General features: G+C 43.0%; 1 protein-coding gene across 14 annotated transcripts in view; it reads left to right on the top strand.

Annotated features, from left to right (window-relative positions):
• Positions 1-19,882, top strand: part of LOC122559093 (contactin-4-like) — a 2,514,776-nt gene that overhangs the window by 2,410,414 nt on the left and 84,480 nt on the right. For all 14 annotated transcript variants that reach the window (XM_087994461.1, XM_087994471.1, XM_087994472.1 and 11 more), the window contains 3 exons: positions 792-978; positions 1,592-1,704; positions 6,054-6,222. In XM_087994461.1, the coding sequence (XP_087850587.1) occupies positions 792-978; positions 1,592-1,704; positions 6,054-6,222 (469 nt within the window). The remainder of the gene's footprint in view (positions 1-791; positions 979-1,591; positions 1,705-6,053; positions 6,223-19,882) is intronic.

The raw sequence follows: 19,882 nt of genomic DNA, 5'->3' as shown, positions 1-19,882 counted from the left end.
TTGGGTTGAGTTCCTCCTCAACTAAGTCCCAAATCTGCTCCCCCTTATTTTAAGGCTATGCCCCCTAGTTCTAGTTTCACCCACTAGTGGAAACAACCTCCCTGCTTCTATCCTATCTATTCCCTTCATAAAAGTTAGTCTACTAAATACTAGCCTAACTTCTAAATATATACTGATCCACAATTTCCATCAGCTCTCACCTCCATCTTCCCTGGATCTCTTACATTTTCTCAAGCTCTGACCTGAGACAGCGTCCTGTCAAAGCAACTGTAAAAGTGCCAATCTTTAATGCTGGTCCTTTAAATTTCAGAATATGGCAACTGACTTATATGATAAAGGAGATGTGTTTAGATTCCCCAATTCTTCTTCACGACAAGGGACCTGTCAGAGTGGAAGTGTGGCGCTGAAGGATCCTAAATCTCCGGTCAGAAATGCAGAGCTTTTTAGTGTCTTAAAAAAAGCAGTGAGGTGTCAATCTGAGTGAGATAGCCATTCCCCAGAAAACCAGGCCCCTGAAGTTTACAGATCACAGCATTTCATAGGTCACAGGTCATCTTTTCTAATTTGTTTCACAATTGTTGTTTTATTAGATGAGTTGTGAATAATGGCAGAAGGCCATGTCAGTTGAACGTGTTGATTGTGGTAATGGCTTCAGCTTTTGCAGCCCCACCATCAGTTACTGATGCAGTCTATTCAGTTGTCTTTTGAACTTTTTGCTTTATGACAGGGCGTTAAGCTGCTTCCGATTAATTCCTGTTGACTCCATGATCCTTTTGTATTTTGTTATCAAGATATGGTACTGGGCAGACGATGAGAATGAAGAGACAGCAGATAAGCTGAGATCAAATGGAAACGTTACTTCAGCGAGGGTCACGGGATTGAAGGGCAGTACACTTTATTACCTGATGGTTAAAGCATACAGCAGTGCTGGAACAGGACCCGCCAGCCCTCTAGTTAATGTCACAACCCGAAAACCACGTACGTATTACTTCAAAACTGATATGTTTGTGAATGGATTTTCAAGTTGCGCCTCCCACACCCACTAAGATGAAAGGCAAAACCGTAAAAACCTGCAAATTCGTCACCTGAAGTGGTTGATATAAATTACGTTTTGGTGGCTGAATTTATGAAAATCATCCTGACCAAGATGCTTCAGTGAACAGCAACCTCACACGTCAAGCAGCCCTGTTTGTACTTCAGTTTTACAGCATTTATTTTTGTAAAGAGGAAAATTATAAACCTGAGTTTAGGAACTAAAGGATGCAATCATGAATTTGCAATCATAATGCTCTTTTCAGCCCAAAGAGTTTCATTAATTTTATTTTGAAGTGTGGTTACTGCTGTGTGTGAGCAACGTTTCACAAGAATTGGATGGTTGAAAAACCAATTGATCCATGTTGGTGAGGTTGAAAAAGGTTGATCGTCAGACAGGGCTACTTAATTAATTTCAAATCGCAGATAGGGTATTGTGCATTGACCTAAGTTTTGTGTCACTGTGCTTTTGAATACAAGAATCTATTTAATGCAAAGCTCGCTGCACATGTGCTTCACTTTCACTGATATGTTGACACATTGTTTCGCTATCTCACAGCACCAAGTCAAGCACCTGGTAAAATCTGGTGGGAATCAGCCAGCTCTGGAGTTGTTTTAAACTGGGATCATGTCAAAGCAATGGAAAATGAATCAGAAGTGACAGGATATAAAGTAAGTAAAGAAAATAATTGATAAGACTACCCCAACTGACAGTTTAAAAGACAGAGTTTGTTTCAGAAAGAGCACACCTTTCCAAAGATACCTCAGATGATGCTGAAACATTGCCAAACCAGCACAACCTAAGTTGTTCCCAAGATGGCAGTGCTGGCCAAGTAGATAGTGTTTGGGCTTCTGAGCTCCAGGTTGGCCACATTCTTCTTCCTCTTTCTTTTTTGTCTTCTTTTTTCTTCTTCATTTTATTGTCGGCAGTGGAGTAGGTGTCATCGCGGAGGAGGCTGGTGTGGAACTCGTGGTAGAGGCAGTGAAGTGGCGGCTGCAGCAGTGGCTCATGGTTGTGATAGGCCTGAAGCGGGTACTTTTAGCGATGGTGGTGAGGTGGCAATTGCAGCTTTGGCTGCGTGATGGGCCCAGATTGGGACTCCCAGCAGTATTGGTGAAGTGAGGGCAGTGGAGCTAGGGACTCCTGTGGCATATGCTGGATCTGGAACAGGGACTTAGTGCGGCCCAGAGTCGTTAACAGCTTACAGAAACCCAGAGACCTTAGAAAACCCAGAGCCATGTTTGACAGGAAGGACTGTAGATATTATTTCTTTTTTTTTTGCCTTGATACTTTTCTATCACTTGAATAGAAGATGAAGCTCTATTCAAGTCTTTTTATTCATTTTGTGATCCAAAATGGCGCCAGATTATGGCAACAAAACAGTTGACACTGTATTTTCCCAAATACATATGACAATAAAATCATTCATTCAATCATTGAGTGCAAAAGTCATCAGTTTTATAAATTCCTAATGGAAAGTTAATGTTGTAGATTACTAACATAATTGCTCTTTATTCATTTTACTGTTTTGTCCACTTGTTACATTTTGAACAATTTTGGGATCAGCACCCTACACAACTTGTTACATATAACTTGACTGCATCTAGTTTCATAGAGTCATCGAGTGATCCAGCATGGATAAAGACCCTTCGGTCCAACCAGTCCATGCTGAACATAATCTCAAACTAAACTAGTCCCATCTGCCTGCGCTTTACCCTTATCCCTGCAAACATTTCTTATTCATGTACTTATCTATATGTCTTTTTAATGTCGTACCTGTGCCTGGATTCACCACTTTTTCTGAAGTTTCATTCCACATACACACCACTCACTTAAAATACAGTCCCTCATGGTTTTTTAAAAAATCTTTCCCCTCTCATCTTAAAAATATGCCCCTTAATCTTAAAAACTCAACTCAGGAAATAAGTCCTGCCATTCATCTTATCATATTTTTATAAAGCTGTATAAGGTCATCTCTTGACCTCCTAGACTCGAGTGAACAATGTCCCAGTCAATCCAGCCTCTCCCCATAACTCAAATCCTCCATTTGCAGCAACATCCTGGTAAATCTCTTCAGAACACTCTCTAGCTTAATAATGTCTTTACCATAACACAGTGACTGGAACTGGACACAGTTTAAAAAAAAACTTGGAGAGAAATAAGGCAGTGCTATCCATCTGAGCTGGTTAATTATCATCAATTTAACTTTTCCCACCTGCGTTGTACCCCACAGAGAGTCCAGTGTACTTAGGAAAAGTATTGTGGAGATTGAAATTCCATTCTTGCTTATTACAGCAAATGATTTTTCTTGTATGTAGTGTGCTTGTCTGATTGGCTTCAGCCCTTAGTGACCTAGCCCACTTTTGTCTTACTGTAGGACTTCGCTCATTTTTGTGACAAAGCTCAGCTGTAGTTCAGGGTATTAACATTGATATAAACACAATCACATTACTGGAACAGAAGAATGTCAAGTTTTTCAGTTCAGCTTGTAATTAGCTCTGGGATTTTTAACTCGGGGCTCACAGGAGGTCTTTTAAGGGGTTTCCTGCGGCTCAAATCTGTACTGCATAGGAAACCTGAGGTTGCAGGAACCAGGGTAGAGAGCTTCAAATTCCACTGCTCAACATAAGTGTGGTATCACTTTCGTCCACAGTCTCACACAGTACATGAGATGCTGGAAATTGTTGTATAACCCACAGAGGTTCATAGTGACCAGTGTGTCATGTTGACTAAAAGATAGCATTTTGCACTGATCACATTCAGCTCATTATTAATGGCCAAGAAGTAAAGCAAGATCTGGTACCAACATCAATACCATCAATCTGACATGATTCGGAGATGCCGGTGTTGGACTGGGGTGTACAAAGTTAAAAATCACACAACACCAGGTTATAGACCAACAGGTTTAATTGGAAGCACACTAAATTTCGGAGCGATGCTCCAATGAAGGATGATGAAGGAGCATCGCTCCGAAAGGTAGTGTGCTTCCAATTAAACCTGTTGGACTATAATCTGGTGTTGTGTGATTTTTAAATTAATCTGACAGCACGTCTACCCATTCTAGTGATTTCTTTTTTAACCAACTTTAGAGCATTGTACTAACCAATAAAAGAAAAGTGACACTCTGAGAGTTACAGTACTTCTCTAACAACTTTGTGACAATTTGCCACAAATGTTATTGATAGAAGGAACTTGCAGTTGGGAATTGTTTTTGCACTTCCTCGAAATCAGCGATAAAAATAGATAATTCTACAAATACTGATCAAGTAAGATAACATCCATCAAACCACTATTGTTCCTTTCATACCTTCCATTTTCCAAGTAAGTCAGAGTTGTAACAAATGTCTATACCTGCTAAAGTAAATAAATGGATAATTAATATCATAAATTTGATATAATAGATCTGTGCCATCAGTGTACAGCACACTATAAGTCATTTCGCTGATCTGGTGACACTTTTGGACTGAATAACAATTTGTAGGCTGCTGATACATTTACAATTTACTCCTTATACCAACGCTTTAACATTAATTTGAACACAAGTGATAATTCCATATGCAAATTAGCAAAGGTGTCTGACAACTGAGAAAAATCAGCCAACTCAGCTGTACACTGTACATGCTCACACCTTACACAAAGTAGCTGATCAAAATCTCTTTTCATCTATTCAGGAACACTCGAAATACAAAGGAAATTCAGGTAACTGTGACAAGGTTTAATAACATCACAAACCGACTGAAAATATGGTTGAATTTAAATCAGTTCTGGCGCATGAACATGATTTCAAATTAGCAACATGCACAGGACGTTTGAGTCTCTCTGTTATGGTTGTGTTCAAGTCTCTGAAATCGTAAATGGTGAACAACAAACTGGTCAAAAACAGTGCCAAAAACTTGTAAGGTTGCATTTTGTGATTTTTTTTATTTGAAGATAATTCATTTGAAGATCCATTCAAATTAGCAGATTGTTCTTACAAAATGTTACTGTCTCCTGAAAAAGCATTTTGTCAATATTTGATAGTCACTTTGATCTAAACCTCAAAGTGGAACAATATCATGTGAATAGCATCAGATAGGCATAACTCCATCTGGTGCTTTTCAGCTAAAGTGTTCTTCATTCCCCAACTCTGAATTTTGGAACTTTGCTAATAATGAATCTAAGTAAGAGAAGCCAAAAAACTAAAGGCAATGGAGAGAATGGGACACTTGTGCCATTACAATTTCATGGGAGCTTCTGTCGTTCAAATGAAGGCACAATATGTGACAAGGAAAATGAAGCAGCGTCGGTATTTAACCACGCTGTCTGTACTTGGAAACACTTGTTGCTGATACTCGATGTCTAAATGTTAATGAACATAAAACTTACAAACATTTGTTTTTTAAATGTCAAGTTGTGATAGTAGGAGGTTCTTTTCTTAAGTTTAAGATGTATTAGTGGAATGTTCAGAGTAAACTTGACCCAGAAACAAATTCACAAAACACCTAAAGTGATCCAGGGTGGCACTGAGTGCAAGATTTGATCTTAAAAAAAGGTAATTCCAGAATGTAAACATCCTTCATCTCAGCAAAAACAAAATTCACCAAAATGTTTAAAACAATTGTGAACACACCGAGTATGGTCTCAACTGTGACATCTCCAAGAATTACAAACAGAAGAGCATTAATGTTAGTATTTTACGGATGAGATTTTTTTAAGGAGAGCTCTACATTATCACGACTTTTCAAAAGATTTGGACACTTGTTTCTGTTCTTGCTGTACCACTTTAGTGTTCAAATCTCAGTGGGCTTTTGGTTTTCATATGATGGGACTCAGGCTCCAAATTAATGAAGCGAGTCTTGTTTAAGACTGTCAGTGCAAACTCCTTTGAAATGTTAAAGGTCTAAGTATACCTTTGATCTGTCTTTCTGCATGGTAAAGAGAAAATCTGAATGGCAAATATGTCTTAGTTGTTCTTGGCTGTGTGTTAAATCCTTGGCTTAGCTTTATGAATAACTCTTGTGTCTGCTGTGTACTTTTACAGGTTTTATACAGAAATAACAGACAGAGCAGTACAAAGGTGATAGAAACCAACAATACATCAGTGGAGCTTCTACTCCCCGATGATGCTGATTACATCATTGAAGTGAAGACATTCAGTGACGGTGGTGACGGAATCAGTAGTGCTCAAATCAGAATCCCACGAATGTCATGTAAGTTATTTTTTTTTCAGATGATGCAGAATGTTTTGGTCTCATGGAGATCAGATTTCATTCTATCCAAACATGCTTTTCATTCTATTACAAATTGATCAGCGTTGGTGTTCATTTTGGAACAATTATGTTATTTGTGAAGGTGGGTTTGGGATTGTGTTACAGAACTGTTACTTGAATTAACTCCAAAACAAATGGTAGTTCTCTGTTTGAAGTAAGTTTGGAAAGTCTAAACTCAGTTTTTAATGCGAAAGGTTAAAGTGAAGGAGAAGGTAATTGAAATGCTTAATGGGCCAATCAAGAGGATATATTTTAGAAAGGCCTGCTGTACTTTGTTTTTAATGCAGAATGTGGGCTTTGTTAGTTCAGCCAGAATTTCTTGTCCATTTCTAATTGTATTGGAATGATAATGGTTGGCTACTGTCTTGAATTGCTGCAGTCCATGTAGGTACTGTCAGTGCAGACAGGGAGGGATTCACAAGTTTTTGATCTAGTGACTTAATGCTGTTAAGTGAGCTGAGCTTCGGAGGGAATTGAGGGTGCAAATTGAGATATATTCACCATAATCATTTCTTTGCTTTAGATGTATGAATAGTTCCAGAGTTCCAGAGAATTGCAACTATCACTATTTTGTTCAAAAAGATTGCATAAGTAAATTCAGCAACTTCAGGAACAGTCAGTTTAACCTCACTGGAAAGCTTTTAGAATTGATAATCCAAAAATAAAATGAGCACTTACTTGGTAAGGAGTGGATTCATCATGGAAACCCCGGGTACAAATCATGTTTAACTGGATTGAATCTTTGGCGAGATAACAGTGACGTTCCATCAGTTTAATGTAATCGAAGTGGTGTGCATTGATTTTCAACATATATTTGATAAATTGCCGCATATTGGGCTTGCCAGCAATGTTGAGGCTAATGGAACGAAAGAGGCAGTGGCAGTATGGTTCCATATGAAAGGAAAGATGAAAGGAAACAGAGAGTAGTGATGAATGGTTATTTTTCATACTGGAGGGATAGTGGGAATCTCCAAATGTTACCACTTGATCAGTGCATTTTGTGATTTATATATATTAATGACCAACCTAAATATATTGGAAACTGCCCTTAATACTCAAAGGAATTGAGAACAAGGGTCAGCAGATTAGCATCTTTAGGTGACAAATGGACCACAGTACATTACAAGCCCTGCAGGATAAGTATCGTCAGCTTCTTTCCCTGAAAGGCAGTAGTGAAGGACAATTATAATGAATGAACTATCTTTTTTAAGCAGTCCCTTGGGTTTGAGATGCTTCCATTGTGAGTTGATGGGTTCTGAGATCACTGATAAATCCATTGCATGAGGTGCAAATCCTTGAAGGGTTGTGTAAATAAAGGGTTGTGTAGGGGGGGTAAGTATAGGACAGATGTTAGGGGTAGGTTCTTTACTCAGCGAGTCGTGAGTTCATGGAATGCCCTGCCAGTAGCAGTGGCGGACTCTCCCTCATTATGGGCATTTAAGCGGGCATTGGATAGGCATATGGAGGATAGTGGGCTAGTGTAGGTTAGGTGGGCTTGGATTGGCGCAACATCGAGGGCCGAAGGGCCTGTACTGCGCTGTATTCTTCTATGTTCTGTGTTCTATGTTCTAAATTTTGGAGGTTTGTGTGGACTTTGCCTTTCTGTGTCCACAATGAAGTTGGTCGATGTCTTCAGAGCCTGCTTGAATGAAAATTCTCTATGTTAGTTGGTCACAAATCAGAAATGTGCGTAAGTCAGGTTATGTTTGATCGCTTCAGGAATGTTTGGTGCATAAAGCTAAAGCTTTTCCATTGCTCGCGTGGGAATCACTTGTCCCAACCAAGTTGCGAATGGAGCAATTCACTGGTATCAGGAAAATTAATTGAATGCCTTGCCCAGCAGAGGTGGTATTGAATGGTTAGTGCCCCGATGCAAGGCATGTTAGCCTTGGAAATGATGCTTCAAAAGCGGACCAACTTTCTTGCCAACTGCATTGGATGATATTGCAAAGACTTGGGGTCCTTCTCAAATTTGTTGAACTAGGCTGTCCAAGTTTCCAAAGCATATAGGAGTATACGGATACTGCTGCCCGGTACACCATTACGTTATTCTGGGATTAAAGATTTTGGTCCTGATGTACTCTTTCTTCTGCTGATCAAAGACTGAGTCTGGTGCTTTTGGAGTGATGTTGAATTTGATCATCTATCTGCCTATTTCGGTGAAGTCTGGAACCAATCAAGGCTGTGTCATTGTGTCAATCGTCCTCACCATCTGCCTTGCTGCAATACTGCGTCTCACTCTCACAAATAATCCACAGGCATGTAGATATTTTAAAGAACAAAGCACCTTCAATCCAAAATCAAAAACACTGCAATGTCAGATTTTCAGCTCCAGAATGCAGATATGAGTTATAAAGCTTAAGAAAAGGAAAGTGTCTCTCCAAAAAAGGAGGATAATGCAGTTTATTTTTATTCATTCAATCTTGTACATTGTACTTGTCCTTGAGATGTGTCTAGTGAGCAGCTTTCTGGAACTACTGCAGACTGTTTGATATTGTACAGCCTCTATGTCAAGAAGAACTTAGTTCCAGGATTTTGGCCCAGCAACTGAAGGAACAGCAATATATTTCCAAGACAGGCTGCTGAGTGGTTTGGAATGGAACTCCCATGTATCTGCTGCCCTAATCCTTCTATATGGAAGTGGTCATGGGTTTGGAAGGTGCTGTCTCGGGAGCCTTGGTGAATTTCTGCAGTGCATCTTGGACATTGATTAATGCAACTGCTACTGAGCAATGGTAGTGTAGGAAATGAATGTTTGTAGTTGTGGTGTCAGTTGTGTGGGCTGTTTTGTCCTCAATGGTGTCAAGCATCTTGAATGTTATTGGAGTTGCATTCATCCAGGCAAGTGAGGAATACTCCATCACACTCTCAACTTGTGCTTTGTGAATGGTGGAAAATGAGTGATTTGCTACACAAATCCTGATCTGCTCTTTTAGCCATTGTACTCATATAGCTAGTCCAGTTCAGTTTCTGGTCAATGGTAAGCCTGAGGATGTTGATAATGTAGGATGCAATGACGATAATGCAATTGCATGTCAAGGGACAATGGCTAGATATTCTCTTGATGGGGATGTTTGCTGTTTGATATATGTGTGGCATGAATGTCACCTACGCACTTAGCAGCCCAATCTGGTCATGGTCCAGGTCTTGCTGCATTAGATTTAGAGTCAGAGATGTACAGCATGGAAACCAACCCTTCGGTCCAACTCGTTTATGCGGACCAGATATCCTAAATTAATCTACTCCCATTTGCTAGCACTTGGCCCATAACCCTCTAAACCCTTCCTTTTCATATATCCATCCAAATGCCTTCTAAATACTGCAATTGTATCCGCCTCTACCACTTCCTCTGGCAGCACCTTCCATGCACGCACCAGCTTCTGCATGAAAAAGTTGCCCCTTAGGTCCCTTTTAAACCTTTCTCCTCTCACCTTAAACCTATGCACTCTAGTTTTGGACTCCCCTACACTGGGGAAAAGACCTTGACTATTCACCCCATCCATGCCCCTCATGGTTTTATAAACTTCAATGAGATCACACCTCAGTCTCTAACAGTCCTGCGAAGATAACCCCAGCCTATTCAGCCTCTCCCTATAGCTCAAACCCTCCAACCCTGGCAACATCATTGTAAATAATTTCTCAACCCTTTCAACTTTCACAACATCCTTCCTGTAACAATGAGACTAGAATTGCATGCAGTATTCCAAAGTGGCTGAACCAATGTCCTGTACAGTTGCAACATGACCTTCCAACTCCTATATAGTTAATGCTCTAACCAATAAAGCCAAGCATACCAAGTGTGTCCTTTACTACCCTTTCTACCTGGGACTCCACTTTCAACTTGAATTTGGAAAGCTGCACTATTTAAGGAGTCACATATGATAGCGGGTTTTGATAAGATTTGTAGCTCAGGTTGAGGTTCAGGTAGATTTGTTGGCTGAGCCGGAAGGTTCGTTTTCAGACGTTTCGTCACCATGCTAGGTAATATCTTCAGTGAGCCTCCGGACAAAGCATTGTTGGTGATTCCTGCTTTCTATTTATATGTTTGGGTATCTTTGGGTTGGTGATGTCATTTCCTATGGTGATGTCATTTCCTGTACTTTTTCTCAGGGGGTGGTAAATCGGGTCCAAGTCAATGTGTTTGTTGATAGAGTTCCAGTTGGAATGCCATGCTTCTAGGAATTCTTATGCATGTCTCTGTTTGGTTTGTCCTAAGATAGATGTATTATCCCAGTCGAAGTGGTGTCCTTCCTCATCTGTATGTAAGGATATTAGTGAGAGAGGGTCATGTCATTTTGTGGTTAGTTGATATTCATTTATCCTGGTGGGTAGTTTTCTGCCTGGTTGTCCAATATAGTGTTTGCTGCAGTCCTTGCACGGTATTTTGTAAATGGCATTAGTTTTGCTTGTTGGGATCGACTGGCCCAAGATATGCGTTGAAACTTTATTGCTGGAACAGCACAGCAGGTCAGGCAGCATCCAGGGAACAGGAGATTCGACGTTTCGGGCACAGGCCCTTCTTCAGGAATGCTCCCTGGATGCTGCCTGACCTGCTGTGCTGTTCCAGCAATAAAGTTTCAACTTTGATCTCCAGCATCTGCAGACCTCACTTTCTCCTCGAAGATTTGGCCCAAGATATGCACCAAGTTCTGAAGCACAAGTCTTCAATGTGTGAAATTTCGAGAATGTCTCACTCAAAAATAAGTGATGTGGGTTTCCTCAAGTGTGACTGAGTCTCTCAACTATATCATGGCAGACAATTGTTTGCTGGTGCTTTCTGCATTGCAGTACCTCCACCAATCACAGTCAATTTGTAACCTCTCAGCATCCTTTTCTCATGGAAAATTGGCATTCTCACACCTGTCCTGATTATTGCAAGACACAAGACTTCAGCATGTCTCTGTTTCAGCACGGTCAAGTTCTGTATTACCAAGTAGCTATTTATTTACCCTGGTTTAATAGTTCAGGCTGGTCAAGTAACATTATGATTGTGCTGTTTACCCCATTGATCAGCTAAACTAATTGTGTGATGCCCCTCACCAGCTTCAATTCAGAGGCACAGAGTCAAACTAACATTACTTGTAAAAGGTCTGTCACATTTAATTAATTGTAGCAATTCATTCATCTTCAATTGGTTTCGCTCATTCAGCTCAGATCCAAACTAGTTATGAAACTTGTACCTGAAGTAATTTTATTGTTTAAAATAATTCAGAGTAAAATATCATCATGTAATTCAGGATGTTCCTTATAATTGATTGTTAAAATATGTAAATATTTTATTAAAATGTCCACTTTTAAAATGCAAATTTAGGATGCAGTTCCATTTCTCAAAAATAAGAATAGCCAATATTTGGATTTTGAGTGTGTGTCATTGCTTTTATACTGACACCATTGTATTGTGCTTCCGGTTGAAAGGAAATGCTGACTATATCTCAGGAGCATGAGCCATATTGAGAGGAAGTATTGACCATATCTTCCAATCTCAGGAGCATGAGCCATATTGAGAGGAAGTATTGACCATATCTTCCAATCTCAGGGGCATGAACCATATTGAGAGAGCCAACAGCATTGCTTTATTTGGAGAACCAGAAATTTGCAGTTTACTGGAAATTGCTCCATCCAAGACCGATTTGATGGCTGACTGGGACTTCCCAGCATGTGAACGTAAGCTGTTTGCCAGCTGACACATTTTGCTTAGAGGTGGCCACAAGCTGGAGCACAACTTTTAAATCAGGAGGAGTGTCAAAGTTCTCCACATTCCCAGCTGCACTCATCCCACTCATCTGTCCCAAATCCTGGTCTTGCACACCTCAGGAGAAAGGGAGGACTGCAGATGCTGGGGATCAGAGCTTAAAAATGTGTTGCTGGAAAAGCGCAGCAGGTCAGGCAGCATCAAAGGAGAAGGAGAATCGACGTTTCAGACATAAGCCCTTCTTCAGGAATGAGGAGGGTGTGCCAGGCAGGCGAAGATAAAAGGAAGGGAGGAGGGACTTGGGGAGGGGCTTTGGGAATGCGATAGGTGGAAGGAGGTTAAGGTTAGGGTGATTGGCCGGAGAGGGGGTGGGGGCGGAGAGGTCAGGAAGAAGATTGCAGGTCAAGAAGGCGGTGCTGAGTCTGAGGGTTGGGACTGAGAAAAGGTTGGGGTAGGAGAAATGAGGAAGCTGGAGAAATCTGCATTCATCCCTTGTGGTTGGAGGGTTCCTAGGCGGAAGATGAGTCGCTCTTCCTCCAGGCGTCGTGTTGCCATGGTCTAGCAATGGAGGAGGCCAAGGGCCTGGATGTCCTTGGCGGAGTGGGAGGGGGAGTTAAAGTGTTCAGCTATGGGGCGGTTGGGTTGGTTGGTGCTGGTGTCCCAGAGGTGTTCTCCGAAACGTTCCGCAAGTAGGCGGCCTGTCTCCCCAATGTATAGGAGGCCACATCAGGTGCAGCGGATGCAGTAAATGATGTGTGTGGAGGTGCAGGTGAATTTGTGAAGGATATGGAAGGATCCCTTGGGGCCTTGGAGGGAAGTGAGGGGGGAGGTGTGGGCGCAAGTTTAGCATTTTTTGTGGTTGCAGGGGAAGGTGCCGGGAGTGGAGGTTGGGTTGGTGGGGGGTGTAGATCTGACGAGGGAGTCGCGGAGGGAGTGGTCTTTCCGGAACGCTGGTAGGGGTGGGGAGGGAAATATATCCTTGGTGGTGGGATCCGTTTGGAGGTGGCGGAAATGACGAAGGATGATCCGATGTATCACCGCATCTCCTTCACTTCGCGCTCCTCCGCTCTTGAATCCCACCCCTCCAATCACCACCAGGACAGAACCCCACTGGTCCTCACCTACCACCCCACCAACCTCCAGATACATTGGATCATCCTTCGTCATTTCCGCCACCTCCAGATGGACCCCACCACCAGGGATACATTTCCCTCCCCACCCTATCAGCGTTCCGGAAAGACTACTCCCTCCGCGATTCCCTCGTCAGATCCACACCCCCCACCAACCCAACCTCCACTCCCGGCACCTTCCCCTGCAACCGCAAAAAATGCAAAACTTGCGCCCATACCTCCCCTCTCACTTCCCTTCAAGGCCCCAAGGGATCCTTCAATATCCATCAGAAATTCACCTGCACCTCCACACACATCATTTACTGCATCCGCTGCACCCGATGTGGCCTCCTATACTTTGGGGAGACAGGCCGCCTACTTGCGGAACGTTTCAGAGAGCACCTCTGGGACACCCGCACCAACCAACCCAACCTCCCCGTGGCTGAACACTTTAACTCCCCCTCCATTCAGGTCCTTGGCCTCCTCCATCGCCAGACAATGACAATACGACGCCTGGAGAAAGAGCGACTCATCTTCTGCCTAGGAACTCTACAACCACAAGGGATGAATGCAGATTTCTCCAGCTTCCTCATTTCATCTCCCCCCACCTTTTCTCAGTCCCAACCCTCAGACTCAGCACCGCCTTCTTGACCTGCAATCTTCTTTCCAACCTCTCCGCGCCCCCCATCCCCTCTCCGGCCTATCACCCTCACCTTAACCTCCTTCCACCTATCGTATTCCCAACGCCCCTCCCCTAAGTCCCTCCTCCCTGCCTTTTATCTTAGCCTGCTTGGCACACCCTCCTCATTACTGAAGAAGGGCTTATGCCCGAAATGTCGATTCTCCTTCTCCTTTGATGCTGCCTGACCTGTTGCGCTTTTCCAGCAACACATTTTTAAGTTTGCACACCCCACCTCACTACACTCTGCAATCCCTGCATGCATCTGCATCTGGCAACAGGAGGACTGAAGAGCCGGGGATGTGGGGAGAAGAGGAGATAGAGGTGAGCAGAAGGGAGTGGGCTAGAATTGAAAACTGAATGAAGAAACTCTTACGGACACATAAAATATGAGTAAACATTAAAAGTAAAATCTAGCAAAACACTGGAGCCCTGCTGGATCCCAAAGGGCATACTTTCCTCAAAAGATCTCAAAGCAAGTAGGACTTCACTACATCCTCCATTTGCTTGTACCTCTGTCAGATTCCTTCAAGGATTGCTCAATGCTGCAGAAAAGGTATGAAATGCTCTAACACAAAACGCTCATACAATATTTTCAAATGCCAGATTGTAAAGTTAGCTTTTGAGTATGCTGTTCACCAGAGATGGTGTTCTATTGAGTGAATGATTTCTGCCATTGTTTCTTCAGACAGGAGTAATACAAACCAAAACAGAATATTTTAAAAGTGTTACTTTTATTGAATTTAAACATGTAGCAAGGGAACTGTTTTAATAAAATAAGCTCAGCACTGTTATGCAAGAGCTTGTCAAATGTGTGAATGTAAGGTGCTGTCGCCCATGAAGGACCATAGGCATTTCTGTCCATTAAAGGTGATGTGTAGCTTGAGGGTAAGTACTGTACAATCATGGGTAAAATGAAGAGGCAGTCCTAGGTGAATTCCAGACAGTAGAGGAATTCAACCCATGCTATTGTCTCTGTACTGTGCACAAAATTGTAGCCATCTTTTCAACTGAGCTAACCCCACTGCCGCTTGCTAAATGTCAGCATAGTTTAATGGAATATCTGTTCATTTTTTAGCCGAACAGAATGAAAACTCAGATGTTTTAAATAAATGTTTCTCTCACATAGCTGACCATTTGTCCCTTGGCCCATTCATGGACATCTTTGCAATACATTGCCTGAGCAGCGAAGAATGTCAGTAATACCTAATTGAATTGCAGGTTTACTTGCAATTGTGAATTTTTACGAATTTCTTGGATGATGTGGCAGTAATTGCTTGCAGTATGCCTGGGATGCTGAACTGCTGTCATGTGCTGTGTGTCACATCATGATGGGCATTTTCAATTCTTGGCAAAAAGGCAGATTTCTGCAGCATCACCTGCAACAAGAACATGTAAAATTGCTGCTGAAGTGCTTCTATGCGTAAAAAAAAACTGGAATTGTCAACAGTTTACAACACTAAATAAAAATCTGACCTCAAAAGAAATGTTGAAATATATCATATGGATGCATGTGTATCTTCCCAGATATGGAATATTTCCTTATCTAATTATCAGGTATGTTTTATAATAGAATTGTTTATCAACAATTCTAAGGACATGCGCTAGGCCCTGTAGGACTGAGATGAGGAAAAATCTCTTCACTCAGAGAATGGTGAGCCTGTGGAATTCTCTGCCACAGAAAGTATTTGAGGCTAGAACAGTAAATGCTTTCTAGGTGGAGATCTAGGTCTTTGGGATCAAAAGATATGGACAAAAGCAGGAATGGGGCATTGACGAGGATGATCTGCTATGATCATATTGATTACCAGAGCAGGCTCGAAGGGCTGATTGGCCTAATCCTGTTCCTATTTTTTTGTTTCTATTGATTTGGAAGTTCTGTTAAAAGTTAGCAACATCAATTTGTTCTAAATGCAATCAAAATAATCCAAAGTATCATTTATATTTTCCTGTAACATTGCTTTTGTACTTGTTTAAAAACTGCACATTTCTCTAGTATACCTTTAAATTGTGCAAGATTCAATCGTATGGGAAGGGCTGTATTCACAATCTAATCTGTGATGGACATATTTGTCTTGTTTATTTTAAAAACATACTTCTGGAATTGAGTCAAAAATCTTCAAGGTTTGACAAAATAACAAAAATGCAGTGTGTCTTTATTATCTTGCCAAACTCACGCTGAGCTCGACAGTTAACAGGCTTGATCTCGTCCTTTAGCCATTCATCTTACCTTCAGTTTACAAGAATAGTACGTACGCACGACTGAATCTGAGATGAAAATAAAATGTCCAGTCTGTTCTTAATGTACTCCACCTTGGGTGAGCTTATATTCTTGGTTGATAAATGCTTGATCTGAGGCAGCTGTGCACTAATCAGAGGGTGACAGATGACAGGCAAGGGCTAGTTACTCCAAGGCAAGCAAACCTCAGACTGTTCATATTCACTCATGCTCACCAATATTTTTCATAGGCAATAAACTCAGTTTGTAAAACAGAGTCAAAGTTAATTTAATTCTTTACTGCTATTCTAGTAAATGACCAGCTCGTGTGAATTGCTGTATCCTTTAACTATTATATTGCTGTGTTGGGCACAATGAATGGGTATTACTCTCATTGTATTGTAAAACTGTATAAAGTGTATTCTGATTCAGTTTATACCAAAGAATGATAGTGGAATTAGATCTTTAAAAATAAAAGCATGAAGGAGGAGGGAGATGGGTTGAGTAGAATTAGTATAAAACTTATAAATTTACCCTGCCAACTTCCATTTTACAGTTGTGAATCACTGCACAGCTTGAAACAGTAGCTCAATGGTTAGCACTGCTGCCTCACAGCACCAGGGACCCAGGTTCGATTCTAGCCTTGGGTGACTGTCCGTGTGAAGCTTGCACATTCTCCCCGTGTCTGTGTGGCTTTCCTCCGAGTGCTCCAGTTTCCTCCCACAGTCCAAATATGTGCAGGTCAGGTGAATTGACCATGCTAAATTGCCCATAGTGTTAGGTGCATTAGTCAGAGGGAAATGGGTCTGGGTGGGTTACTCTTCGAAGGGTCGGTGTGGACTTGCTGGGCCGAAGGGCCTGTTTCCACACTGTAGGGAATCAAATCTAATCAAATCTATTCATTCAATTTTCGGGAGCATTATCCTTAACATGTACATCAAACGATTACAATGAATGTAGAGATCCTGTGGTAGTTTCAGCCAGGTTTGATTGCAATGTGGAACCTATGCTCTCTACATAGCAATAAATATGAAGGATCCCCATAAACGTGATTTTGCTATTATTATTCAGGAACCAGCCCTTCTTCAGAAGGTATCAACATAATTTGAGCCACCAGTGGGGCAGTACGGTAGCTCAGTGGTTAGCATTGCTGCCTCACAGCACCAGCGACCCAGGTTCAATTCCAGCCTCGGGTGACTGTCTGTGTGGAGTTTGCACATTCTCCCTGTGTCAGCGTGGGTTTCCTCCAGGTGCTCTGGTTTCATCCCACAATCCAAAGATGCCCATAGTGTTAGGTGCATTTGTCAGAGGTCTGGGTGGGTTACTTTTCAGAAGCTCGGTGTGGACTTGTTGAGTTGCAAGGCCTGTTTCCACACTGTAGGGAGTCTAACTGAATCTAAACACTGTTCTGCATTCTCCCTTCCCACACCATATTCAACCTCTCTGAAGCCAGACCTACACATAAAATAGACAGAAGGAGTTGACGTTCTCTTGGAAGTTCTTACATTTCTGATGTTCTCAAGGATTGTAAACAATATAAATGTAGGAATTCATGATTGGGATGTAACTTGCCAACAGATAAATATGATGTTACACAAGTTGTATATTGTTATTTAATGACATATTGAAAGGTGTCCAGAAATAATTTTATCAAATAGGCCTTAAACAACATTGGCATTATGATATGATCAATATTTTACAGAATTATGAATTAGTGGTGCTGGAAAAGCACAGCAGTTCAGGCAGCATCTGTGGAGCAGTAAAATTGACGTTTCGGGCAAAAGCCCTTCATCAGGAATACAGGCAGATTGCCTGAAGGGTGGAGAGATAAATGAGAGAGTGGGGGTGGGGAGAAAGTAGTATAGAGTACAATAGGTGAGTGGGGGTGGGGATGAAGGTGATAGGTCAGGGAGGAGGGTGGGGTGGATAGGAGGAAAAGAAGATAGGCAGGTAGGACAAGTCGTGGGGACAGTGCTGAGCTGGAAGTTTGGAACTGGGGTGAGGTGGGGGAAGGGGAAATAAGGAAGCTGTTGAAGTCCACATTGATGCCCTGGGGTTGGAGTGTTCCGAGGTGGAAGATGAGGTGTTCTTCCTCAAGACGTCGGGTGGTGAGTGAGCGCGGTGAAGGAGGCCCAAGACCTCCATGTCCTCGGCAGAGTGGGAGGGGGAGTTGAAATGTTGGGCCACAAGGTAGTGTGGTTGAGATGTTCCCTAAAGCGCTCTGCTAGGAGGTGTCCAGTCTCCCCAATGTAGAGGAGACCGCATCGGGAGCAACGGATACAATAAATGATATTGGTGGATGTGCAGGTAAAACTTTAATGGATGTGGAAGGCTCCTTTAGGGCCTTAGATGGAGGTGAGGGAGGAGGTGTGGGTGCAGGTTTTGCAATTCCTGCATTGGCAGGGGAAGGTGCCAGGACGGGAGGGTGGGTTGTTGCAGGGCGTGGACCTGACCATGTAGTCACAGAGGGAATGGTCTTTGCGGAAGGCAGAAAGGGGTGGGGAGGGAAATATATCCCTGGTGGTGGGGTCCATTTGGAGGTGGCGGAAATGTCGGTGGATGATTTGGTTTATGCGAAGGTTGGTAGGGTGGAAGGTGAGCACTGGGGGGTTCTGGCCTTGTTACGGTTGGAAGGGTGGGATTTGAGGGCGGAGGTGCGGGATGTGGACGATATGCGTTGGAGGGCATCTTTAACCACATGGGAAGGGAAATTGCAGTCTCTAAAGAAGGAGGCCATCTGGTGTGTTCTGTGGTGGAACTGGTCCTCCTAGGAGCAGATACAGAGGAGGCGGAGGAATTTGGAATACCCTGGGGTTGAAGTTCCAAGGCGGAAGATGAGGCGTTCTTCCTCCAGGCGTCGGGTGGTGAGGGAGCGGCGGTGAAGTAGGCCCAGGACCTCCATGTCCTCGGCAGAGTAGGAAGAGGGGTTGAAATGTTGGGTATTTTTGCAGGAGGCAGGATGGGAAGAGGTGTAATCCAGGTAGCTGTGGGAGTCGGTGGATTTGTTAAAAATGTTGGTGCCAAGTTGGTCGTCATTAATGGAGATGGAGAGGTCCAGGAAGGGGAGGGAGGTGTCAGAGATGGTCCAGGTAAATTTAAGGTCAGGGTGGAATGTGTTGGTGAAGGTGATGAATTGCTCAACCTCCTTGGGGGAGCACGAGGTGGCGCCAATGCAGTCATCAAAGTAGCGGAGGAAGAGGTGGGGAGTGGTGCCGGTGTAACTATGGAAGATGGACTGTTCTACGTAGCCAACAAAGAGACAGGCATAGCTGGGGCCCATATGGGTGCCCATGGCTACCCCTTTAGTCTGGTGGAAGTGGGAGGATTCAAAGGAGAAATTGTTAAGAGTGAGGACCAGTTCGGCCAAACAAATGAGAGTGTTGGTGGAAGGGTACTGTTGGGGATGTTGGGATAGGAAGAAATGGAGGGCTTGCAGGCCCTGGTCATAGCGGATGGAGGTGTAGAGGGACTGGATATCCATGGTGAAGATGCGGCATTGGGGGCCGGGGAAGTGGAAGTCTTGGAGGAGGTGGAGGGCGTGGGTGGTGTCTCGAACATATGTGGGGAGTTCCTGAACTAGGGGGGATAGGACAGTATCGAGGTAGGTAAAGATGAGTTCAGTGGGGCAGGAGCATGCTGAGACAATGGGTTGGCCAGGGTGGTCAGGCTTGTGGATCTTGGGAAAGAGGTAGAACCGGGCAGTGTGGGGTTCCTGGGCTATGAGGTTGGAAGCTGTGGGTGGGAGATCTCCTGAGGTGATGCGGTTCTGTATGGTCTGGGAGATGATGGTTTGGTGATGGGGGGTGGGGTCAAGGTCGAGGGGGCAGTAGGAGAAGGTGTCCTCGAGTTGGCATCTGGCTTCAGCGGTGTAGAGGTCAGTGCGCCAGACTACCACTGCGCCC

The sequence above is a fragment of the Chiloscyllium plagiosum genome, unplaced genomic scaffold (genome assembly GCF_037043375.1).
Source record: "Chiloscyllium plagiosum isolate Xiang-an unplaced genomic scaffold, Cpla_swu_hap1 HiC_scaffold_14, whole genome shotgun sequence".
Lineage (NCBI taxonomy): Eukaryota > Metazoa > Chordata > Chondrichthyes > Orectolobiformes > Hemiscylliidae > Chiloscyllium > Chiloscyllium plagiosum.
Note: the sequence above shows the minus strand (reverse complement) of the source record. Positions and strands in the feature narration are given on the sequence as shown.